Source organism: Notolepis coatsorum, assembly GCF_963971535.1.
Source record: "Notolepis coatsorum genome assembly, chromosome: 12".
Classification (NCBI taxonomy): Eukaryota; Metazoa; Chordata; class Actinopteri; order Aulopiformes; family Paralepididae; genus Notolepis; species Notolepis coatsorum.
In genome coordinates, this window is record NC_140176.1 from 57,761,913 (window position 1) to 57,788,714 (window position 26,802).

Genomic DNA, 26,802 nt, shown 5'->3' on the forward strand with positions numbered 1-26,802 from the left:
CATTCCTCCTCCTGTCATTCCGTTTGGCTGTGAAGGCCATCATCTGCCCCAGACTCCAGGTGGATGAGAGACACCCCTGGAGAAGGAAGGTGATGCCACCCACCCTCCTCTACCCTTGTCCAATCACGTGCTACGTTGTACTTCCACTTTACATGTCCTCATACTGTACACTATATTCCTCTTGTATCCCATGGACATCTTCCCAGTCATCCACATCAACTCAGTGTATTGTATTGTAACATTGTGAGTGACTCACAAATTATGCCACTGATAAGGTCGTTCCGTCCTTTGTTTTGACTGGGTTAGTTAGCGAGTCTTATTTGTCCACTTTAAACATCAGTGTTTCAGTACGTGCAAGTCGTTTTAACATAACACTTTTCAGACAGCCTTTTATTTCTTTTTTTTCTCCCTCTGGCGCTAGTCTTGTGTTTTGCTTCAGTGGTGTGAATTACATAATCTCCTCTACCGGCAGAGAATACAAATCAGCCATATTATGCTTTCGGGTGTTTGGTAAGTGGTTGTTTTGTGTGCAAAGCAAGCTGGTGAACTTGATGCTGTTAAGTGATGTCCTTATGTGCTTCTTTACTGTGTAGTCCTTTTGAACATGGCTCACTGTCAAGTTGCAACGGTAATTGACCTCTCAAACCGTGTCCTCTTTTTCTTGATCCTCCAATCACAACTGTTGAGAGTTGTGACTGGAGGATCAAGAAAAGAGGGCAGGTTTGGAGATGGATCAATGCAGGAGGATGCAGTATCACTGACCTCTCTCTCTCGCTCTCTCTCTCTCTAAAACAGAGGATGGGGGAGGACATGGACAGCCAGAGTATCGAGGCCAACATGTCTATTCAAGATCGTATCGAGGCCAACATGTCTATTCAAGATCGGAAGCAGTTGATAGTGGGCAGGGAGGAGGCGTGGCAGACCAAGGGCAAGGGAGTCGCCAACGACTCCACTCAGTTCACTGTGGCCGGACGCATGGTCAAGAAAGGTCAGGGGGTCGTTCTACTCTCTCGGTGGGAACATATAATATACATGGGTGGTGCATGCAGCCTGTTTCCTGCCCACTCCCTCAGTCACACTCCAAGACTCATACACACACATTTTCACGACTTGCATTCATCCCCTAACGCCTTACCCTAATTTTAATCGTCATCACAACATCCCTAACCGTAACTCGGGTCAAACCAATTCCCCAGAAGGATAGGAAAAGAAGGACACACGCACACTAAAGGCACTCCATCATTAGCAGTACAGTACGGTACAGTAGGGAGAGGTTGGTTCACAGTTCGGTCACGGCGAGCCAACTCAATTGGCTCCTGGTGAATAGAAGGTCTCTTGTTACTTTAAACCACCCACCCCCTGCCCCAGACCCAGCAGCCCAACTCTATGCAGTTTCCACTCAGGCAGAAAATTATTTAATGGTTGGCCTATTATCCTATTAGTGTTGGGCTAAGGCAGCTGCTGGTGGCTTTCATTTGTGTTTAAGCTAGAGTGGGCGTTTGGTTGGTGGGTTTATCCAGATTATAGTTGACTGAGGGTGGCACAGGCAGGATTAGCGTCGGAACCGATGTAAGAGAAGGGTTGGACTCACAGAGCTGCTGTATAACTCCATGCTGGAGGGACTAGCCTAGCTAGCGTCACAGTTATCTTAGTCCAACTCTGAGCCATTGTAGTGTAGATGGAACTTCTGCTTGTTGAGCATTACTAATGTGGACACAGAATTGTTGAAACGAGATAAATACTGTGCAAATCATTACTCATTCATCCAGAATTATGTAGGGCCTGTGACACTTGGCACACTTGGCACCTGAATATGTCAGTTAACTTGTTACATTTGTAGAATTTTTACTCACCTAATTAAAGGCGCTGTAAGTGGTATTTTTTTTTTTTAATAAGTGGTCTACATATTAAAATAATAGTTCTACATTCCAACAGTTTTCACTGATATAGAGTGTCTGGTCAGTAACATGGTCCTCCCAGTCCCTGTGTTCCGCAGTAAACAGGAAATGCATTATCTGGTATCCCATTCCCACTTTATCCAGATAATCAGGAGAGAGAACTCCATGCACTGAAAAAAATTGTCTGACAACAAAAAACAAGTACAATTTGGCTTGGCAAGATACAAAAAAAATAGCCAGGGTTCTCTCTCCTGATTGGATAAAGTGGGAACGGGATACCAGGAAATGTATTTGCCGTCTTCTACTCTGGTGCGCCTATCATAGCACAATTGCAACGTCCCCCTGTGTCCCCAGTTCATGAAGTTTAATTATTTATTTATGTTTTCAATTCTATTTTTAAATAGCTCAGGTGGTAGTTGAGATGGACCAAACTAAACTTATTACGCTGATTTAATGATTATTTTCTTGTATTTAATGTATCAGGCTTGGCGTCGCCGATGGCCCTCGCCTCTCCGGTTCTGTCCAAACCCAAGAACAGCAGCCCAGCCATCTCCAAGCCACTGGAAGGTCTGTACCATGTCTCGTTATTTCCCTCTCCTTTTATTTGTGTCTTAACCTTCTTGTTCCTTTAATACAGTATTTTCTGTCTCGCACAGTCTCTTTTTTTTAAAGGGGCACTTTTACAGTTTTGCACACATTAATTTAGCTTGACAGTTATTGAGAGTAAATGAGTTTGAATATGGCCACCGGTGACGTCGTCGGGGAGATTGAATCCTTTTGTTGTGTTAATTACAGCACCAGTAGATAAAGAATATATATAATAGCAATACCTTGTCTTATAAGGACTGCTACATTGTAATTTCATTGAGCTGTGATTAACACAACACAAGGATCCAGTGTCCCCGATGACATCACTGGTGGCCATATGCACACTTATTTACTCTCAATAACTGTCCAACTAAATGCATCTCTTCATAGTTTTTGGATCTGTGGTGAGATTATGTGCAAAATATATCTGCATTGTTTTTTGGTGAAATGCTCCTTTAACTGTTCCTTCCCAAGGTCCCTCCTATCATGTGAAGCTGTTCAGTGATCATTAATGATGAGCGGCAGGACTAGATGTCTCTCCAATTGGAGTCAATAGTGTGACTCTTGCTTCACCAGACACAGACTTAGGCACAAACACGTGTAAACACTGCCATAGCTACTGAGATCTTGTGTTGAATTGGGGGGGAAATCCAAACTACAGAATCTACTGTAAACTGCACTTTGATTGCCTTTTTGTTTTGTTGTTGATAAATGACACGTGACACGTATGTAATCCTTTTTTGTTTTTGCCTTTCTTTTAAAAGACGTGGAGGACATATCTGATATTGCAGGTGTATACCCATTTATTTTGGTGTTGTACCGTATGCATTTGACATCATCATGAATGCCATCATCACTAATGTGGCTGCTGTGGATGTAATTCTTCTATCTGGTCACTAAGGCCTGATAGAACACATGTACACTGTGGGGTGGCTTTGCAGAAATACAACGCATGAGTCAAAAGGGGGATTGGGTGTGAGGGTGTTACTGGTACTATAATATGCTTGTGATTGATAGTCGTGGGCTTAGATACCTTTGCTCTGATTAACCTGAATGTGGTTGAATGTGTCTACTGTTGTGCAGTTGGAAGTTGTCCAAAAGTCACATTTGAGTAATCCACAGCGTCTTGTCAAGCGTGACTTCCGAACAACTGAGGGGTATAATGCCTGGCCCGTTAAGAATTTGTCTGAGCTGAAGCCAAATGGTACATGTATACCTTCATAAGTCTAACTACTGTCTGTCACTGTGCAGAAATCGAGGCCAAGCCAGATATGAACCTGGAGAGAGACGGGAAGCTGGATAAACTGGAGTCCTTCCTGGGCAAGATCAACAGTAAAGGTCAGTCTAGTTCTGCAGCAAGTCTATAACCGGGTATCTGCAGGGTATTAAAAAGTCTTAAATTCATAATTCTCAATTTAAGGCCTTAAAGGGTATTAAAAAGCTATAAAAAATGTTGGGGGGCAGCCCGGCTGTCGGGAGATGAAATAATATAAAATATATGAAATATTTGTATTCAAGAAGAAATTCCATTGGCAGGCCCAGTTCAATGTCGCTACGTATGTAATTTCTTGTTGTTGAAACCGGCAGATACCCTGTATGAGCTTGACTGTACCTTTTGTTTCTCCCCCTATACCCAACATTAATCTATGCGATTAGGATCATACTCTAAGACATTGTTTTAGAGATGGCCGTATGTTATGCACTCCCAAGAGTACTTCAGGCATTGCGTAGGCTGCGGTATCGAACCTTTCCACGGTCTTTATTCCTCTCCTGTCTTCAGCGTCTGTGCTGCCGGAGACCGTCACAGTGACGGAGAAGAAAGTGAAGGAGGTGATGAGTCTGGAAGACGAGACCTTCTCCAAGTTCTACCGCCAGGTGGACGACCTCCCCGCCATCACCAGCAAGGTGGCGATAGACGACGACTTCGATGCCATTTTCGGTTCGCAGACGCCAAAGTAAGCACTCATTCCTGGAAGTTAAATGACTCTTATGCCTTGGTTTGATGTGGACTGAGGGCGGGTCTTCAACGTTTAGCGGCCAGTTTCTCCTCGTTTCACCTACAGGGAAGCTCATAAAGTAAAAATGATTCTAACATAAAGGCTGTAGCTAAGTCCACGTCATAAATCCCTGGTTTCCGCTCTCTGTAAACCCTCGACCCCCCCCCCCCCCCCCCTCACTGCTGACCTTTTGACCTCTGACCCCAGGTTGATCTCTGAGATGGTGAAGCACAGGCGAGCGATGCGACCCACACGTAACGTCCAGTCATCCAGGAACCCTCTGAAGATCCTCGCCGCCAGGCAGGACATCAGACACGAGTACACAGAGCAGAGGCTCAACATCGGCCTGCTGGAGAGCAAGAGGATGAAGGCTGAGAAGAGTGAGTGAGGGCGGAGGGAGGGAGTGGAGGGATGGACGGATGGATGGAGGGACGGGTGGGGGGATGGGTGGATGGATGGATGGATGGATGGATGGATTGGGAGATGGAGAACAGATGTGGTAAAAAACTCAGAGATATGTCTGGCTCTTCCAATGGGAGGATATTTTGGCCACCATTGGTCAGTCTATCTTATCTTATAACATGTTACATAATTCATGGCTGCCTCAGCTTTGATCATAGTTATTTTTGTTCTCCTACAAATTAAATATATTAATTATCAATTGCTTGAATTTGTCTAATTTGTGAATTTACCAATTTGTGTCCAAAGCAATCCAGTTGTCTACCTCGGCCCCTATTGTATCTAGGCTAAATGAACACATTCACTACTAGATGTTTTGTTGCAAATGTCATTGTTCTTTTATTGCTCCCCTGTCAGTTTTTCAACATAGTTTAATACATGTCCAGTAGTGTACGTACTGTACTATAGAGTGAGAGATACTGAACATGTGGGAATATGGTTTATCATCAGACACAAAAGGCTTTTCCAGCTCTGCATCAAAAGCACATTCTCCTGAGTATCCTTGAGTCATTCTATATGCCTCCACAGAGACATCTTAAATGCGTTTTCCCATGCTGTAAATGTGTACAAAGCTGAATTGGACACTATACATACACGCTTGACCTATATTTGGGACTTGCCTCAGTTTCCTGCCATTGTACAGAACAATCCTCAAAAGCGTAGCAGATTTTTTTGTTGCCATTGTAAGAGGCACGTGGTCTGCTGCCTGTTTATAAAGGTGACGTCACTCAAACCAATAACGTCAAAGGCATGTTACTCATGACTTCCTCCAGCATCTCCCGTGACTGCAATAAAAACAGCTTCCAGATTTGTAATATGACCGGGACCTTGCTTGTGTCTCAGTCTTAAAGGGACGATTGCAGTATGGCGGCCCCTGTTGAAACACTGTTGCCCTAAATTATTGTATCGGGGAGATATTTTGTTCATTCTGAAGTTTAGTTGTCTGATTTCCCTGTACTGTAAATGCCTGTGTATTGTATTTCATTTAATTTCAAACCTTTATTTAAACTCGAAAGGCAACAGTCACGTTGAGTGTACATACAGAAATTAGGGGGGGAAAGCATAATAATCTAATGGCATATAAAATCATAACAATAAGACACCAAGACGAGGCAAAAAGCAAGGATACCAAATCAATTAAAACGCATACAACTTGATTGACAAGTTCCTGTTCACTTGATTGAAAATGCTACATGTTTCTTAACCATGGTTATGTTTTTGTATGCACACTGTATCTGTATCTGACGTGTCTTCTCACCTGGGTCCCTGTGCTGCAGTGAGTAAGAACTCTGGCTTCTCTGACGTGGCCCTGGCCGGCCTGGCCAGTAAAGAGAACTTCAGCAGCGTCAGCCTGCGCAGCGTCAACATCTCCGAACAGATGTCCAACAACAGCGCTGTGCCCTACAAGAAACTCATGCTCATGCAGGTCAAAGGTCAGTTGATTGGACTCACACCTGCACACCCACACACACACATTCAATGTTCTATGCATGGTTAGTCCACAATAAATCAAACGTAACGAAAGACCCTCACTGCTGTCTTATCAATAGATGGTGATGAGTGTATCCCCTTCACTTGACCTTCTATGGGCATATCTCTTATCTCTTTTCTTTTAGAGATGAGCAACAATCACCAATGCGTAGTCCTACTTAAAGGGGCACTGGTGTGCCATCTCACAGCAGATGTCCCCTAAATCATTTGACTACAACAAGCGCCCCGAGGGAGCAGCGGCGCCCGGCTATCTGCTGGCACGCTGATGATGGCTTGACCTCAGAAGGCTTGTCAACGTTGGTGCAGAGAAATATCTCTCCCTGCCCTCTGCCATGTCGCTGCCCTCTGTCATGTCCCTGCCCTCTGTCATGTCCCTGCCCTCTGTCATGTCCCTGCCCTCTGCCATGTCCCTGCCCTCTGCCATGTCCCTGCCCTCTGTCATGTCCCTGTCCTCTGCCATGTCCCTGTCCTCTGTCATGTCCATGCCCTCTGCCATGTCCCTGCCCTCTGCCATGTCCCTGCCCTCTGCCACCATGTCCCTGCCCTCTGCCGTGTCCCTGCCCTTTGCCATGTCCCTGCCTTCTGCCACCATGTCCCTGCCCTCTGCCATGTCCCTGTCCTCTGCCTGGTCCCTGTCCTCTGCCATGTCCCTGCCCTCTGCCATGTCCCTGCCCTCTGCCATGTCCCTGCCCTCTGCCATGTCCCTGCCCTCTGCCATGTCCCTGCCCTCTGCCATGTCCCTGCCCTCTGCCATGTCCCTGCCCTCTGCCATGTCCCTGCCCTCTGCCATGTCCCTGCCCTCTGCCTGGTCCCTGGTCCCTGCCATGTCCCTGTCCTCTGCCTGGTCCCTGCCCTCTGCCTGGTCCCTGCCCTCTGCCATGTCCCTGCCCTCTGCCATGTCCCTGCCCTCTGCCATGTCCCTGCCCTCTGCCATGTCCCTGCCCTCTGCCATGTCCCTGCCCTCTGCCATGTCCCTGTCCTCTGCCTGGTCCCTGCCCTCTGCCATGTCCCTGCCCTCTGCCATGTCCCTGTCCTCTGCCATGTCCCTGTCCTCTGCCTGGTCCCTGCCCTCTGCCTGGTCCCTGCCCTCTGCCATGTCCCTGCCCTCTGCCATGTCCCTGCCCTCTGCCATGTCCCTGCCCTCTGCCATGTCCCTGCCCTCTGCCATGTCCCTGCCCTCTGCCATGTCCCTGTCCTCTGCCTGGTCCCTGCCCTCTGCCATGTCCCTGCCCTCTGCCATGTCCCTGTCCTCTGCCATGTCCCTGTCCTCTGCCATGTCCCTGTCCTCTGCCATGTCCCTGTCCTCTGCCTGGTCCCTGCCCTCTGCCATGTCCCTGCCCTCTGCCATGTCCCTGCCCTCTGCCATGTCCCTGCCCTCTGCCATGTCCCTGTCCTCTGCCATGTCCCTGCCCTCTGCCACCATGTCCCTGCCCTCTGCCATGTCCCTGCCCTCTGCCATGTCCCTGTCCTCTGCCATGTCCCTGTCCTCTGCCACCATGTCCCTGCCCTCTGCCACCATGTCCCTGCCCTCTGCCACCATGTCCATGCCCTCTGCCACCATGTCCATGCCCTCTGCCACCATGTCCCTGCCCTCTGCCAGGTCCCTGCCCTCTGCCAGGTCCCTGTCCTCTGCCACCATGTCCATGCTCTCTGCCACCATGTCCCTGCCCTCTGCCACCATGTCCCTGCCCTCTGCCACCATGTCCCTGCCCTCTGCCACCATGTCCCTGCCCTCTGCCAGGTCCCTGTCCTCTGCCTGGTCCCTGTCCTCTGCCTGGTCCCTGTCCTCTGCCTGGTCCCTGTCCTCTGCCTGGTCCCTGTCCTCTGCCATGTCCCTGCCCTCTGCCATGTCCCTGCCCTCTGCCATGTCCCTGTCCTCTGCCATGTCCCTGTCCTCTGCCACCATGTCCCTGCCCTCTGCCACCATGTCCCTGCCCTCTGCCACCATGTCCATGCCCTCTGCCACCATGTCCCTGCCCTCTGCCACCATGTCCCTGCTCTCTGCCACCATGTCCCTGCCCTCTGCCACCATGTCCATGCCCTCTGCCACCATGTCCCTGCCCTCTGCCAGGTCCCTGCCCTCTGCCAGGTCCCTGTCCTCTGCCTGGTCCCTGTCCTCTGCCTGGTCCCTGTCCTCTGCCATGTCCCTGCCCTCTGCCATGTCCCTGTCCTCTGCCATGTCCCTGTCCTCTGCCGTGTCCCTGCCCTCTGCCACCATGTCCCTGTCCTCTGCCACCATGTCCCTGCCCTCTGCCACCATGTCCCTGCCCTCTGCCACCATGTCCCTGCCCTCTGCCACCATGTCCCTGCCCTCTGCCAGGTCCCTGCCGTGTCCCTGCCCTCTGCTGTGTCCCTGCCCTCTGCTGTGTCCCTGCCCTCTGCCATGTCCCTGCCCTATAAAAGGGAAATTGAGGGCAGCCCCCTGGAAGAGAATAGAGGCTGCTATGAAAATCATCTAATTTACAGACTGATACGTTTTCCCAGAACGGCCATGACAACCGGAGTGGTGAAGAAAATGTATTGTCTGCTGTATCCTTCTCTTTGATACATGAGTTAACTGTGTTCGTGCTTCAGAAGCTTCCTCTTGTCTGGAGAAATATACAACAACAAATTAGGGTTGTCATCGACTAAAGAAATACGGTACTTACTACTTAGTCAACTAAGTAATTTGATTAATCTGAGTCATAAGATTTGGTTGACTAATAGATTTAATCGACAAATCTGTAAAATTGTGTTTCCCAGGAGGACCTCTTAAAATCTAGTGTTTTCCAGAGATATCCCTGTCATTCTTTCAGGAAATAACTCTTTCAGAATGGATAAAAGCATAAAAAACTAACTCATTCAGCATGGATAAAAGCATAAAAAACTAACTCATTCAGCATCGATAAAAGCATAACAACTAACTCATTCAGCATCGATAAAAGCATAAACAACTAACTCATTCAGCATGGATAAAATAATAAAAAACAAACGCATTCAGCATTGATAAAATAATAATAATAAAAAAAGCTCACTCAGCATGGATAAAAAAAGAAAAATTATCAACTACTCAGCTACGTCTTGGTCAACTAAATAATATTTTCTAAGAGGAGACAGCCCTACAACGAATCATACTGGGCTTGTATGCTGCTTAGGGGACAGCCCTACAACGAATCATACTGGGCTTGTATGCTGCTTAGGGGACAGCCCTACAACGAATCATACTGGGCTTGTATGGTGCTTAGGGGACAGCCCTACAACTAATCATACTGGGCTTGTATGGTGCTTAGGGGACAGCCCTACAACTAATCATACTGGGCTTGTATGGTGCTTAGGGGACAGCCCTACAACTAATCATACTGGGCTTGTATGCTGCTTAGGGGACAGCCCTACAACGAATCATACTGGGCTTGTATGCTGCTTAGGGGACAGCCCTACAACGAAGCATACTGGGCTTGTATGCTGCTTAAATAGGTTGTCTTCTTGTAAGATGAATTACTTATTTTCATTGGTCCCACTAAGGAAAAGTATTTGGCATTTCCACACCAAGCTGTGAAGGATGCTGCCTCAAGGCTGTGTTTTCCAGGGGATATCTAAAAGGGGACATGAGAGACACAAGCTATTCTAGTGGCCTTCCGCGTCCTCTGTGCGTCTGCGGTGTGGTCAGCTGTGGTCCTAAATCATCCTCCCCAGGTCGCCTCGCTCTCTCGCACAGTCCTGGGTTGATCCACCCCCCCACCCCCATCTACTATCTTTAATCCACTAAGATCAGTGTTACCTCTTTATTAGGGTTCAACTATTCCAACCTGATAGCGTTCAACTCAAGTGTTTGTTGTTTGGAATAGCCTTAGCGAGCTTGAAGTCCAGGACTGCCACTAATAAACCACCTGTCTGCCTGTGTTTGTTTGTTTGTTTGTTTGTTTGTTTGTTTGTTTCTATCTGACGCCAGGCCGAAGGCACGTCCAGACCAGACTCGTGGAGCCCAGAGCGTCCTCCCTGAACAGCGGGGACTGCTTCCTGCTCATTACCCCTCATCACTGCTTCGTTTGGAGCGGGGAGTTTTCCAACGTCATTGAGAAGAGCAAGGTGATTTAATTCCCTCTCGTTAGTTCTAGTATTCGGATCTTCAAAATGCACTTACAACAAACTAAATATGGATTTGTGTTCACTTAACTGAGCTGCAGTATACACAGGCAGTGAGGCACTAAACATGCTTTATAACCTCTCTGCAGATATTTCTTAATATCCACTCGTACAGTGTTTAATGGGGTATTACAGGCACATTGGAACTAACACTAGACTACATCACTCACTTCACTCTGGCTAGTGCTGTCCAACACAGCAGTGCTGAATGCAGTCGACGGAGCCATCAATGAGACCCGAGGCTTTAAACACACACCACACGCACAATGCTGTCGCCATCAGCAAAGTATTCTAGCCACTGCACTGCTGTAGCTACATTTGACCCCACTTGGTAAAGCTAAAGAAGTGGCCTAATGTAAACCACAACCAAGTGAATATCAATAAGCTACAAATCACCACTAGTACTGCTCATCGCACAAGAGAGAACAACATACGAGGGGGAACTGAAGGTAGTTTAGGTGTGTAGCTACTCTTCATGCATAATGTTAGCTAGCACTAGCACTGTAAACAAAGAGCACTGAGAACAAAGGTGTTAATCTCACTCACCGAAAACGTCGTAGAAAACCACTGCATTGTCCAGGAATCAAAGCAGACGGGGCAAACGTGACCAGCAGTCGGTTATCTCAACTCCTCGCACTCTTTGATAGAGTCTGCAGGAGGGACAGATAGGATGCAAAGCTTGAGAAGTAACGTCAGTCCGTGAGTTAACTAACCACTTTCTCGTCTTTGAGTTACACATCTAAATACGAAAGTAGATATAACAGTTACATACATCCGGAATACACACATATCCTATACTGTATGCATTCCAAACCAGTCGTGTAGTCTAATAGAGGAGAGGCTTTGAAGTGCCTCAAGTCAACACCAACTACAGTACGGACATATGGCATTTTCTGAAGATTGCAAGGCGGCGCCTAGAAAATAAATTAGCAGTATTTTTAAGCCCAATTTGAATAACCAAATAAAACATTTAGTTTCGTTTTTATAGGGATTTAATACATGCCAGATGCATATTCATCCCAGTTACATTTATATGAAAACAAATAAAAAGTCCGATGCGGTACGGGCAAGCTGACGCACCCCCACTTCCAACGTGCCTCTGGTGTTATTGTTAGGGGTGGACTTCACATGCAGGACGTCAACACAGCCCAGAGAGGAAGTAGCGTTGCGTAGTACAGGAAGGGGTGCGGAGGGGGTGAGAACAGCTGCAGGAAGACCTGCTCAGACACCCAGGCCTGAGCTATTGTTCAAACATCAGCCTGGCCTGATGAACCCTGGATGGCTGGACCTCAATCTGAATATAAACAAACCTCTTGACCGTGACCCAGAGGGTTTGAGTGGATGGTTTAGTCATTACTGTCCATTATAGAAATACACATCAGTTAGTGAATCATCGTGGCATATTGCTCATGGTTCCTCAAACCGGCAATATGTCATCCGCACATAATTTTGATCGCCCACCTCTATTTTGACCGTGCCACGCCTCTATTTTGACCGTGCCACGCCTCTATTTTGATCGTGCCATGCCTCTATTTTGATCGTGCCACGCCTCTATTGTTATCGTGCCATGCCTCTATTTTGACCGTGCCACGCCTCTATTTTGATCGTGCCACGCTCTATTTTGATCGTGCCACACCTCTTTTGGGGGAAAACAACTCTAGGACAAAACGGGTATTAGACGACGTTTGTTCATAAACTACAACTTTAGGACAAAACAGAGATATAAATCATGCCAAAGACTATCGAGCCCCAGAAATAGTCATTACCTCTTAGTTTTTATTATATAATATTTCTCAGACCACATCACAATAGTCTATAGTGGCGCTAAAACCCCAAATGCACCTTGCAAAATAGGGCTGGGAGAGAAATGGTTCCTGGTCAAAGTTTCCCACCATGAAGCGAGTGGAAAGGTAGGAGAATTACGACTGAAATAGTCGGCCAATGAGCGGCTCGTACGCATGTGGTCAGACATCCTGTGGTCAGACTGGCCAGGGCTTTAACAGGAACCACAAATTAAATCAGTTTTTCATTTTAGACTGAAGTCTCTCTCTCTGTATTGCAGGCTGCAGAGCTAGCCAACTTCATCCAGACTAAGAGAGATCTGGGTTGCCGTGCCAACTATGTTCAGTCGATCGAGGAGGGCATCAACACGCACAGCCACGCTGCCAAGGACTTCTGGAAGATTCTGGGAGGACAGGCCAGCTACCAGTGTAAGGATGACACTCTGCTATTATACAGGAATATTATTTCTATTTAAAGGTGCTATAAATACCATTTTTATGTAGAGTTTTAAAATAAATAATACACCCACAGAGCTTTTAGAAAGATGCAGAATAACATTATTTATTCACCCCCCACCCCCCTCCCATTAAAGGGGAACTATTTTACCATTTCTTTCACTATTTGGTCACTTTTACACAATTCCTGTGAGTCTATTGAACACCTCTGTAAGGTTTTCTTTTTCCAAAAAATTCATTGTTTTGTACAGCATTTTTCTACCTCAAGATCTTAAGCCGTTTTGAGGCTGGGCTCCAACCACTGTGTGGCCTGGTGCCAACTGCCACACCAACTGCCACATTAGTATGCAGCTGAAAATCTTTGACATCACAGATATGCACATTTTCAAATATATTGTGAGAGGAGAATTGGAAGAATGTGCCAATATGAGAATTAGAGACATAGATCCTATTAATATAAGTCCACATAGCTAGGAAACGATGATAAACACTGAAAAAGGCCATTTATAAGATGGTTCCCCTTTAATTAATGTTTTGCAGGTCCAAAATGAACGTTGTTATTTACATGTTGCAGGCACCATCCATCTCCCCAAATGCACCTGAATGATACGCTGGTGCTGTAGTGCGACATCTAGTGGCTGCATGTATATATAGCACCTTCTTAAAGAAAATGTATGTTTTACTTGGCATTAGGCCTTGAGAAAGAAAAATTATAGAGATGCATTATGATACATATGTAATATAAATCTGACGGCTACTTCCAAATTTCAGTAATTAACCACTTGACTTGTGTGTTTTTGAAGATCTACATTGAGTATAGAATGGGTTAGTTAGATGGTCCTATAGACCTGTTTGCTGTATACAAACAGCAATATCAACTGAGTCACGTGACTCAAGTTGCCTCGGACCTGCGCAAGCCGCTGCGCTAAAAGGATACGACAGGGCTCTATGGAGAAACCATGACACTCCCTTGAGTAGAAGTAGTTTCAAACAAAAACGGCTGGATGTCATTTAGCCAAATCAGCAGCATGGCTGTGAGTGAGTCTTTCACCGTTTACATTATCTAGCTTTGGCATGGATTGATTGTTTAGATCGCTAGTATGGCTATCAAATGCAAATATATTGTAGTCTGCCCCGTTGTTCTGACCAGGATTACGTTCCTTTTTGCTTCCAGTCCCCACGCACACGGAGTCTGACGTATACAGCGAACGGGTCTATTGAAGATTGATTGATTGATTGAAAACTTTATTAACAGATTGCAGAATGGTCACAATATAGTATGGCTCAATACAAACAATTGTTAAGAGGATGCAGACCAGAAAAATACTTTCGTCTTGTTTACATCAGGGTCCCCCATTTTCAATTAATCTAGATCTACATTGGGTTTAGAATGGCTTACATGGTCCTCGGGTCACTATACCTGCCTGTGTGTCAACTTTCAACTCGAGTACAAAATGATCAGAATTGACCAACGGCAATGATGTGCATTTATCACTCGGTAGTGAAGCTCAGCTCATGAACCCCCTGCCTGTGTTTCTGCCACAGCGGCAGGAGCCCCAGATGAGGACGAGCGGTACGAGAGCGCCATAGTGGAGACCAACTGTATCTACCGACTGCTGGACGACAAGCTGGTCCCCGATGATGACTTCTGGGGGAAGGTCCCCCGCTGCACTCTGCTCAGCCCCAAAGAGGTCAGAGGTCACCCACTGTGCAAGACTCTATACTTTTACGATTAGTTTGATTTTACTTTCAGCAAAACCTCTTTGTTTGAGATCACACTCTTATCAGTTGATATTTGAACCTTGAATGATCTCACATGCTTCGTCTTTGAACTCTACCGGAGTATTTTCGGCTTTTGTGAAGCGGGTCAGGAGGGACACACCTATTCACATTATTGCACCATTTGATCATTGTAGTACATGCACAAGTCAGTGATGACCCTGGTCTGCTTAATCTGCTCACTCCCACTTAATACAAGAAGTTAAAAGAAAATAAGGGCGGCTGGGTGGCACAGTGGAGATTGCGCTCGTCACCAATGCAAGAGACTCCGGTCTCGAATCCGAGTGTCAGCATTGCCTCCGGCTTGGGCCAGCCTAACTCAATTGGCAGAGTTAGAGGGTGGAAGTCGATGGGTGGGGATTTGGACGTTGTGGACAGCGACTCCTACAGGTCGGGTGGGGGACGCCTGCACAGCAGAGACAGGAAGTAGCGGGGGTAGTGTGAGCCTCCCATGCGTTGTGGGGCGGCGTGGCTCAGGGGTAGAGCGGGTCGTCCAATGATCGAAGGGTTGGTGGTTCGAATCCCGCTCAAGCCCATGTCCATCCCACTGCCGTTGTGTTCTTGGGCAAGACACTTAACCTACTTGCCTCGTATGAATGTGAATGAATGTTGGTGGTGGTCGGAGGGGCCGTAGGCGATGATTATTCGCCACGCTTCCGTGAGTCTGCCTCAGGGCAGCTCTGGCTGCAATTGTAGCTTACCACCACCGGTATGACTGTGTATGAACGAATAATGGACTCTGTAAGCGCTCTGGGGTCACTGGGGTGTCATGAAGAGCGCTATATAAATCCAATCCATTATTATTATTATTATTATTATTATTATTATTATTATTATTATTATTATTATTATTATTATTATTATTATTATTATTATGTTACACCTCGCCACTGAGAGTCCGCGCTGGCAGGTGAAAAGATGTGACAGGCTACCTCCTCGTGTACCGGAGGGGACATGTGATGCAAGGCTTCTATCCTCCCTACAACCGAGGGGCATAGTTGAGCAACGTTCAAGACAGGGGAGGGGAGAATTGGAAACACGAAATTGGGATGGGAGAAAATAAGGAGAAAAAGTGGATCAAAAAAGAAAATAAGGAGGGGAAAAAAAGCTTTTCTGAACCTATTCTACACGCTCAAATGACGGGTTGGTTCTTAGGGTTCCTTCAGTTTGCTCTGAACTACTGTAGGAAAAACTACTGTAGGAAAAACTGCTTTTTCCTTTGATGCTTTCAACACCTGGAATGCCCTCCAACTGACTGAAGTTGGAGGTTCAACCTTATTTAGAAGTATGATCTCCGACCACTGTGTGTCGACTTGTAACTGTCTGATCTTTTAATCTTTATTTTTATTTATTGTGCCTATATGTATGAAATTGCTGTTCTGTAAGCTCGTTGTCACTGTAAATCAAATCAAATGTATTTGTAAGGCCCGACAACACACGTTAATGTCCCCATGGGCCGGACACGTCTTCTTTAAACAAGTCAAGAAGGAACATCACAATAAATCAAGAACAAAACAAAAAACACCTAAAATAAATGTAAAATAAATAAATGCATACCCCAGCGAAGGTAAGGAAAAACTAACAAAAAACCTAGCAATGGGAAAAAAGCACCACAGGCAATGTGGAGGAGAAAAACCTTAGAAGGGCCGTTCAAGTGGGGATCTCCCTTCTTAGATGTCGGTGATAGTAGTGTTGCTATGGATGATCAATGGGTAGAGAATAAAACAGGCAAAATAGTTGGTATGTATGTACATATATACGTGTAATAAAACACAAATATGTACATGCAATAGCAACTGGGGTACATACGAATTTTTTTTGAAAGATTGAAATAGAATAGAGCTAAGAACGGCAACAACAAAAGAAAAAGCATAGGAAAACAATGAGGGAAACATCGGTGTTGTTGAAATAAAGGTTGAAATAAAAGTAACCTCAGTACGAGTTGAAATGAATGCCTGGACGCCACATTAAATGAAATGTACCCGGTTGTTCCTTATAACAAGCTCCCTCTGCGTCTCCGCGGCAGGTGTTGGTGTTCGACTTCGGCAGCGAGGTGTACGTGTGGCACGGGAAGGAGGTGACGCTGGCGCGGAGGAAAGTGGCCTTCCAGCTCGCCAAGCACCTGTGGAACGGCACCTTCGACTACACCTGCTGCGACATCAACCCCCTGGACCCCGGGGAGTGCAACGCACTCATACCCAAGTACGGAAGGGCAGAATTATAATAATAATAATAATAATAATAACTTTATTTGTATAGCACTTTTCATACAGAAATTGCAGTTTAAAGTGCTTCACAACAGTAAAAATACAGGCATAAGCAAGCATAAAAAAGATAGAGGTAGCAAGGTAAGGTAAATCACAGTTTTTCACATTAGGATAAGTAATGCAAATAATAAAATAGAATAGATGGAGTAGAAAAGTGCGGTTTGATTCAGTAAAAAAAATAGGCTAAAAATAATAAAATAGAACGGACAGGAAAAAGTGTGATAAAATAGTTCAATAAAAAATATAATTGAGCGATTTTAGATCACAGGGACTCTAACCCGTATGCGACTATTCCATAGTCACTGGGAGCTGTTCGAATACTAATCTAAATCGAAGTGAAACAACATGGCAAACGTACAAAACGTGGCTACCATGTAACATCTCCAGTCTCTCTTTCTTCATCTTTCTTTTCTGTTCTCCCAGCTGTTAACAGACAGTTATGCTACCTGGCTAGCTACAGTAGCGAGCTGTACCCAGCATGCCGTTCAGCGGTGTGTAACCGTTAGTAGGGTCCCCTCTTGGAACACAGTGTAGGTGCCGGTAAAAACAAGGGAAAATATATTTTTTAGGATATTTGCATAAACTAGTAAATTCTTTATAATTGAATGACTATTTGAAAATCAATGCCCATCCCTATACCCAAGTATGGAACACTGTATAGTAGTACAGGCCTGAACCTGCAGTAGAAACACTTACAGTAATACTAGATTCTAGTACATCCCCTTAAAATCCTCAGAGTTCAGAGGTCAACGCAGGTTGTGTATGTCTTCCTCCCGTCCTGGACAGATTTCATGGCAGCGTGTGTAAACGACGTTCGCTGTTGTTCAGCAGATTGCTCAAGCTACTGTATGCATGATGGACAGGACTGTCATCTGCTTTGCTAGAGCGACTGGTCTCTCTCTTCATACCTATATGCTCCTGCTGTGAAGTATGGACAAAGCTACGCAGATGCACACTGACTAGATTTTTGTTGATTCCGTACCACAAGACACATTGACACTCGCTCGCGCGCAGACACAAACACACACACTCACACTCCTTGAAAGACAAGATTGGTTCAGCGGTGTTCAAGCTTCCCCCCCCTGAGTCCCCCTTTTGAAGTTTTGAGGACTTCAGGGCCCCCCCCCCCTTCCAACAAATACAAATGACTAAAATGTCAACATCCAATCCAATCCAATCCAACTTTATTTATAAAGCGCTTTAACAGCCACAGGGGCACAAAGTGCTGTACAGAGGGAGCATATTAAAAACTATAAGCAGCACTAAAAATAGATTAAAAAAAAACAAGTACCAAAAAAGAGATGAAAAAAAAGGTAAACATAGGCAGCAATACAAATTTAATTAGATCATTAGAAAAAATATTTAAAAGCAAAGGACACAGTAACAAAACGATACAACAACAACACAGTAAGACAATAAGATCATAAAATCAACAAGCTACATGGTGTCGAAAGCCAGAGAGAAAAGGTGGGTCTTAAGGAGGCCTTTGAAACGGGGCAGTGATGAGGCCTGACTAATCTGCAGCTCGTTCCACATTTTCGGGGGCGACAACGGAGAAGGCACGGTCCCCCCTAAGCTTACGCCTAGTTGTAGGCACTACTAGGAGCAGCTGGTCAGCTGACCTGAGAGAGCGAGAAGGTGTATAGACCTGCAACAGCTCAGAGAGGTAGGGTGGGGCAAGGTCATGAAGAGCTTTAAAAGCAAATAAAATAATTTTAAAATGAATCCTAAAGTGCACGGGGAGCCAGTGGAGTGAGGATAAAATCGGTGAGATGTGGTCATATTTACGAGTGCCAGTTAAAAGACGTGCAGCGGCGTTCTGCACCATTTGAAGGCGAGCCACTGAGGATCCACTCACCTCTATATAAAGTGCATTGCAGTAATCCAGCCTAGTAGTCACAAATGCATGGATTACTGCTTCAAAATGCTGCGCCTGTAGGATGGGCTTAATTTTGGCCAGCTGCCTCAACTGGAAAAAGCTCGATTTGACCACAGCCTTGATCTGGCTGTCAAATTTAAGGTCTGGGTCGATTTTTACACCTAAGTTCTTTACTATTGGTTTGACATGTTGTGCCAGTGAACATGAAGACTATGGGCTTGATGCATCAAGGGACATTGGAACATGAAGACTATGGGCTTGATGCATCAAGAGACATTGGAACATGAACACTATGGGCTTGATGCATCAAGAGACATTGGAACATGAACACTATGGGCTTGATGCATCAAGAGACATTGGAACATGAACACTATGGGCTTGATGCATCAAGAGACATTGGAACATGAACACTATGGGCTTGATGCATCAAGAGACATTGGAACATGAACACTATGGGCTTGATGCATCAAGAGACATTGGAACATGAAGACTATGGGCTTGATGCATCAAGAGACATTGGAACATGAACACTATGGGCTTGATGCATCAAGAGACATTGGAACGTGAACACTATGGGCTTGATGCATCAAGAGACATTGGAACGTGAACACTATGGGCTTGATGCATCAAGAGACGTTGGAACATGAACACTATGGGCTTGATGCATCAAGAGACATTGGAACGTAAGAGCTGCCAGAGAGAGTATTGGATCAGCCACTCATGTCTGTCTCTGTTACCTGTAGGAAAGGCCAGGGCCGTCCTGACTGGGCGGTGTTTGGCAGGCTCACCCAACACAACGAGACCACCCTGTTTAAGGAGAAATTCCTGGACTGGAGCGACTCCAGAAAGACCCCAAGTCCCACTAACGGCCACATCAGTGAACAAAAGGTGAATACAAGCAAAAGTTGTATATTTTCTTGTTCCTCTATCAAAATAGGATATCCACTTTTAAGGAAAAGTCCAGAATTGTAGATTCCTTGCCCTGTTTCCTACTTGTCAATGATGCTGATCGGCCACGCTCTTGCCCTGAAATAAAGGCTGAAGCCTACTTCACAGTAGGTTTATTTCAGGCCTTGTATAGGCCGGAGCGTGGCCCCATTGACTTTGCATTTGTTTTGTGCTACAGTAAATGGCCAGAGCTTTGGGTATCCAATATGAAGAACAGCATGGATTGTGCTGAGAAAGGACTCTACCAATCGACAAAATCATCTGCAAATAAGGTTTAAGAATTCTGAACTTACTCCTCTCTCCTCTCTCCCCTGCCCCCTCATCTCTCCCCTGTCCCCTCCTCTCTCCCCTGCCCCCTCCCCTCTCCTCTGCCCCCTCCTCTCTCCTCTGCCCCCTCTTCCGCGCCCCAGGAGCAGCCCGCCAGCCTGGAGCAGCCACGTCCGTACGACGCCGCCCTGATGCTGCCGCTCCTCCAGGCGCCCGTGCACAGCGTGCTGGACGGGGTCAACGTGGGCCGGGGCTACGGCCTGGTGGAGGGCGACGAGAGGCGGAACCACGAGGTCACCACGCAGGCGGTGGAGGTCTGGCACATCCTGGAGTTCGACTACAGCCGCCTGCCGCGCCTGAGCATCGGCCAATTCCACGACGGCGACACCTACGTGGTGAAGTGGAAATACATGGTTAGCACTGCAGGTCAGTAACACCATGTCGCCCTATACTAGGGGTGGGGGTGGGGAATCTATACGTAGTAGTATCGCGATACTTTGCGTGGCGATACTGTATCGATACAGGGACGCCAAGCATCTATATTTAATTATTCATAAAAAAATTAAAAATATTTTTTTTTTTTTTTTTATAAGGAAGTTGCATTGTTCATTTCAATACCTGTAATAGTACAGTAGTCCACACACACACACACACACACACACATGTGCATTCAGTTAAGTTGGAATATGACTGTAATACAAACAGTTCAGTTTGTCAGATACATGCAACACAGATTACAGTGTTTACATCAGTCTGCTTGAGAAAATACCATGTTCTGCAATAAAAATGATTGAAGTGAGATGAACAGACTGAACTTTATTTTATTAGATAAAACATGTTGACAAAGTTTTACTTTGCGGTTGAAAAAAGGTAATAAATTAAATTTGATCAAAAAAAAATATATATATATATTTTCGCAATACTCAGCGTATCGCGATATATTTAGTATCGCTATCGCGATAGTATCGTATCGTGAGGTCTCTGGCGATTCGCACCCCTACCCTATACCCCCCACCTCATCAGCATTTCCTGTTGTCTTTTGGAAATGTTTATGCACCAGCTATGGTTAAGTCCTCTCCTAAGATAAAGTGTAAAGTTGACACTAGAGGCTTAGTAACTACTAGTTAGTTTGTAACTAATTCGGTTACTAAAATTGGTTGCACCATGATTACTTGGTGACCAATGATCCAAGATGGAGTTCCATCATCGTAGTTACCATGCAGCGCATTAGCTTGTTGGCTGGCATGAGCCACTTGGCATCGTAGCACACCCTATTAAGCCAGATTGATATTGGAATATCATAAATTAGGTCTCTACTTGATTACTGTGTTGCAAAATGGCATGCAATTATGCTGTGTGGCAGAATAACTGCTCGTATACCATTAGGGGCATGTGTAACTATTTAGTTGTTACTTTGAGTTATGTTGTCATTTATCTCTGTGGTGCAACCGCTTCTTAGTAATGCGTAAATCACAACTTGGTAAGAATTTGTGTTCCAACTAAGCTAAGATTGAACGTACACACAGCTGGTGCAGGACAGGGCATGGGGATTGGAATTCATCACACTTTGTTATCTATTTTTAGTGTCTCGTTCTTTATCTCATTCTATAGTCGGACGCAAAGTTTTGGTTGCTTTGTGTGTTTCACACCTACTGTACGTACTGTAGAGCCTGCTAAACAGCTCTGCCCAAGAGAGACTAACATTGTACCAAATGTTAATGTAACGTTGAATTGGGTGCATACAGAGTACCACTAATAGCCAAAAATGAAGCTTGTCTGAATATTTGAGTTATGCAGTGATTGATATAATTATTATAAAAAGTTAACTATAGTTATTTTCTGTAGTCTTTTCTGCATAAAGGAAACTATTTATGGCTGTGTTCATCGTCGTTTCCATGGACACGGTGAATAAATGAGGCTGTACAGACTACGTGAAATTAAATTATTAAACTTGTTTTTTCCATATTTATAAAAGAGACAAAAATATGGGGAGAACAATAATATAATATGATTCATTCAATATGTTAAGGGAAAATAAGAGTAAAGGTATCACCAGTTAGTTTAGTTGACAGTGGAACGTCGTCCAACACGCTCTTGTCGTCATCCTTGCCCTGACCTCAATCTTTCCATTGCTTTCTTCTCATGGTCTCTTGCTCCTACCATTAATGTTCTATTCATGAAGCAGTTCACATGGATTAAACATGGATTACATGTGGCTTTACTGTAGATCTAGGCCAGTTTAACTGCACCGCGAGAATATCGCATCCCACTGCTCTCTGATTTCCCAAAAATATTTACATAATTTGAGACATGTCGTTCCCCATGCCAGGTTGGACAGCCCTGCTATTATTGTCCCTCCTCTTGTCTCACTCCCCCATCTGTCCCACCCCCATCATCTTGTCTCACTCCTTTCCTCCTGTCACTCCCCTCATCCTGTCTCACTCCCCGCCTCTGTATCACTCCCATCCTGTCTCACTCCCCTCCTCTATCACTCCCCTCCTGTCTCCCTCCCCTCCTCTTGTCTCACTCTACCCCTTCATGTCCTCTCCTCTGTCATCCCTTTCTCCACCACCTTTTCCTCAGTGGTGTATATAAGTCAAACATGACGTAAGCGGCTCCTGGGGGAGATTTCCAACATGTTTTGTAATGAATAAAACCTTCTAGTTGGTTTATTGGCAGGACTCGTACTTCCAGGGTCAACATTGAAGAGTGGAAGGGAGGGAGAGAAGGGAAGATGAGAACAGAAAAGACCAGAATCTCACATGTCTTAGAGAACTGGGCCCATATTCATCAAACCTCTATGAATGGGAGCTACTGATTCTTATCAAGGTGTGCAGCTTGCCATAATTACAGTAACATGACAGTGCAGTTCATGCATGACACACATCTCGGTCACACGCATCAAATAGCTTTATTTACAAACATGGGTTCAGTGTACTTTCAACGTGATTGATAACGTTCACACTCCCAAGTGATATGGATCGACAATACAACTGAAAGTGGGTCAGGGAGGTGCCAATACCACTTTGTCACTGCCGATAACCAAACCTGCCGATAACCAAACCGATAACAATAAACGTACAGTATTAGCCAATACAGAGTCCTAATGCGAGCCATTGCTTTTACTGAACGGTAACAGATGGACCATTAGTTTGTTTTAGTTTTTTGTTTGTTTCTGTAGTATTTTCATGGGGCTGATATTGTGTTGTTACCTTTCTGTCTCTCTCTCTACTCGTCTGTTCCTCAGTGGGAAGGAGACAGAATCCTTGCTGACTGTCTGTCTCTCTCTCTCTACCCGTCTGTCCCTCAGTAGCGAGGAGACAGAATCCTTGCTGACTGTCTCTCTCTACCTGTCTGTCTCTCTCTCTACCAGTCTCTCTCTTTCTCTACCCGTCTGTCCCTCAGAAGGAAGGAGACAGAATCCTTGCTTTCTGTGTCTCTCTCTACCCGTCTGTCCCTCAGTGGGAAGGAGACAGAATCCTTGCTGACTGTCTCTCTCTCTCTACCCGTCTGTCTCTCTCTCTATCCGTCTGTCCCTCAGTGGGCAGGAGACAGAACCCGGAGCAGCTGAGGACGGGGGGAGCTGGTAAAGAGAAGTGCTGCTACTTCTTCTGGCAGGGCCGCAACTCCACGGTCAGCGAGAAGGGAACGTCTGCACTGATGACGGTAGAGCTGGACGAGGAGCGGGGGGCGCAGGTAGTCATCAGTCGTGTGTGTGTGTGTGGCACTGTATACATATCTATCCACATCCGTCTGTTAAGGCTGAGCCCGAACGTTCGAACGTTCGTTTGTTACGTTGGCATTCTAATTCTAAATCAACATTCGAATGCTTTATTTTTAATACAAATTTAAAAGAAAAAAATAGATTTTTGTATTCATTCTGTTTAAACAAATGGGGTTTTTCTTCACAGTTGCAGATAAAGATTAGGCTACACTAATATTATAGTATTAAAACTGATGAGTTATATTCATTAGAAAGTTGATTTAATTAATAAAAGAAAAAAAATACTAATTTAATCAGATTAATCACTTTATTCAAATTGAGGATGTAGTTTGAGGATATAAAAAAAAAATTATAAAAAAATAAAAATAAAAAATTATTATTAACACTTTGAATATCAATTCAAAGTTTTATCATGCCCCCCGTTGAGTGCCGACTATTAGCGATCTGAATTCATATTTCATCAACCGAGTCTCCCGTTGGTACAGCAGCCCCTCCAGGAGCTCCGATGGGAAAAAACCGCCCCCTATCGTCTATCCCTGTGTAACTGCATGTCAGTCGATTAGACTGACCTGGGATCTGTAGATCTGTAGAGGTGGAGCAAACTGGCTCCATTGTGCTGGCGAGCCGTCTGATGATGAGGGATCTGATCGCGAGTTGGAATGCAGCCTGGAATATATATTTACAGCAGCCAATAATCAATCAATAAGCGTGATCGATATTTGGAATGGCGATCAGGAATTGGAATAATCTTTTTGGAGAACATCTGATCTAAGGTAAGGAGTCTATGTTACCAGTCTTGGGGTAATCGGAGCTGTATTCACTGAGATAACAGCGTGTCCCGACTCCCTATGTGTATGCGTGTGTGATCTTGAGGAAATGGATAATAGATTTTTCAGCCCGCCTCTATAGCGTGCATAAGTACACATATACTATCGATAATCTAGCGTTTATTTGAAAACTATTCATAAATAGGCCGACAAATGACAACGTGTCTAGTGTATTCGAGAATATTCCAATAAATGCCGTTTATGGGGGAATCTTTCTATTTTCCCGTAAATCTTCGAGAGAACGATAGCTTTTCGAAATGCTATAAAAAGGATATGAACCGATTTAAAAAAAAAAAAAAAAAAAAAAAAAAAAAAAAAAAAAAAAAAAATATATATATATCTGTTTCGACAATGTTGACTGCAAACAAGTCATTGATAAGCGACGGGCAGATTAGACACATAGCCATAATTTAAAACATAGGTTATGCGTTTTTTACGCTAACATTGAAGTGGATGATGGCATTCAACCGGGTAAAAAGGTAAACAAGGTCGGCACTGATAGTGTTAAAAGCGAAGGTTCGAACATTCGTTCGAAAAACTCTGACGAAGTTCGAATCCCAAAAACAGGCTTCGGGGACAGCCTTACCGTCTGTACATACCTGCATATAATCCTTTTTACATATCTGTAGCTACTATATCTGTACATATCCCTTACCTACTCTTACTGTACTAGTTACACTGCTGACCAGTATGACTACTACTATAGTGTATGTATACCTGTATCACTGATCACTGTACATATTAATACTACAACTCTGTACATACATCCGAATAGTGCTCATTTATTTATTTTATACCCATTTTAATCACCTGTACATTTTATATTGCTATTGCACTTTGTTGTTACATTTGCCCTCTGGTTGGATGCCAAACTTGTTTTTGTTGTACTGTAGTACTTGTGCTGTATAATGACAATACATTTGAATCTAATCTAATGAGTTATGTGTGCCTGCGGGTTGTTTGCATAATGGAGATGGGAGTAGTCTATAAACTCACCCCTCTGGTAGAAATACTGCCCTTTTACCAAATCAACAGTTTTTGAGACTTGGTAAAAGAGACCTCACCCCCGAGAGGAAGCTAGTCTGGCTAACGTACGCGACACCTGTGTAACACACACACATAGTAAAGGTATGCATGTGAGTGACCTCCTCTCCTCTCCTCTCCTCTCCTCTTACAGGTGCAGGTACAGCAGGGGAAGGAGCCTCCATGTTTCCTGCAGTGCTTCAAAGGAGGGATGGTGGTTCACTCGGGGAAGAGAGAGGAGGAGGAGGACAACTCGCAGAGTAAGGACCGTTTCATCGCTCAAAAAGCAGCCGGTGGTGGTCAGAGAAAATACACGCTTCCGTCAGCTGGTCGTACTTTTCTTTATTATAGTTTTTTGTATGCAAAGAAACCCATAGACATACAGTCAGGCAACGTGCAATCTACAATTAACATGCAATCTATTTCCAGCACTTTACAATTTCAAGTGCAATAAAATTAGCACAATAGCACTCTGGCACAAGCACCAGTCACTTTAACACTTGGTACCTAAGGCACCTTAAACGTATAGTCTCCCTATTTCCCTGTTTGTCTCGCCACATCGCACATATTGTGTTGTCATTGTCCGTTTCATCTATTGTGTGTTTTTTATGATTGTGTAGTTTAGTAACTTATGCATGTACTGTTGTGATTATGAAGTTTGTGTACATTTGTAATTGTCTGCTCTGTTAACATCAACCTGCAAAGGGACTACAGATGGAAACTAGCCCCTGGCTATAAGCTGGCACAGTTACATGAACATGTCTATTATGTACTGTCCCCATTTTAAATTAATACAATACAAATAAATTAAATTAATACAATACAAATAAATCACAGTTAGCCCCTAGTGGCGGGTGACAGGCATGGCACTTTGAGTCATGTTAAAGAGAATCTGCCTAGATCTATATAATTAAGGTCTTGATTTCCATCTATGCCGCCATGTGTCCTTGTCGTTCTGTGCGGTGAATTTGTGAGCCGTTTAAACTGTGTAAATTGGGGTGTTCACACATGCAGTCACTGAGTAAAACGGTGTAGTTCAATAATGGAAAGACCCTCCTCCACACAGCTGATTGGACACGTTTACTGTGTGTAGAAGTGTCGGTAAAATAGTAGGTGTGAAGTAGTTAATTATTGGCCACAAAAGGATGAGCTCATCACAAGGCTCTTTTAGACTCTCCTTCATAGCATTCAAATGCTCTTATGTAGATGTTAATGTAGGGTCATCATCCAGCAATAATGAGTGACACTCATAGCATTATGTTGGCATTGGATTGTACCGCTGACGGATGATGGAAG

The 26,802-nt window shown here is 44.9% G+C and overlaps 1 protein-coding gene across 1 annotated transcript in view; it reads left to right on the plus strand.

The window, feature by feature from the left end:
- Nucleotides 1–26,802, plus strand: part of svila (supervillin a) — a 98,227-nt gene that overhangs the window by 61,510 nt on the left and 9,915 nt on the right. Inside the window, exons 16-29 of the mRNA XM_084326519.1 lie at nucleotides 796–988; nucleotides 2,382–2,465; nucleotides 3,738–3,824; nucleotides 4,267–4,441; nucleotides 4,691–4,863; nucleotides 6,220–6,375; nucleotides 10,362–10,498; nucleotides 12,618–12,765; nucleotides 14,338–14,483; nucleotides 16,598–16,773; nucleotides 19,461–19,605; nucleotides 20,076–20,358; nucleotides 23,474–23,628; nucleotides 25,661–25,766. Of these exons, the coding sequence (XP_084182645.1) occupies nucleotides 796–988; nucleotides 2,382–2,465; nucleotides 3,738–3,824; nucleotides 4,267–4,441; nucleotides 4,691–4,863; nucleotides 6,220–6,375; nucleotides 10,362–10,498; nucleotides 12,618–12,765; nucleotides 14,338–14,483; nucleotides 16,598–16,773; nucleotides 19,461–19,605; nucleotides 20,076–20,358; nucleotides 23,474–23,628; nucleotides 25,661–25,766 (2,164 nt within the window). The remainder of the gene's footprint in view (nucleotides 1–795; nucleotides 989–2,381; nucleotides 2,466–3,737; nucleotides 3,825–4,266; nucleotides 4,442–4,690; nucleotides 4,864–6,219; nucleotides 6,376–10,361; nucleotides 10,499–12,617; nucleotides 12,766–14,337; nucleotides 14,484–16,597; nucleotides 16,774–19,460; nucleotides 19,606–20,075; nucleotides 20,359–23,473; nucleotides 23,629–25,660; nucleotides 25,767–26,802) is intronic.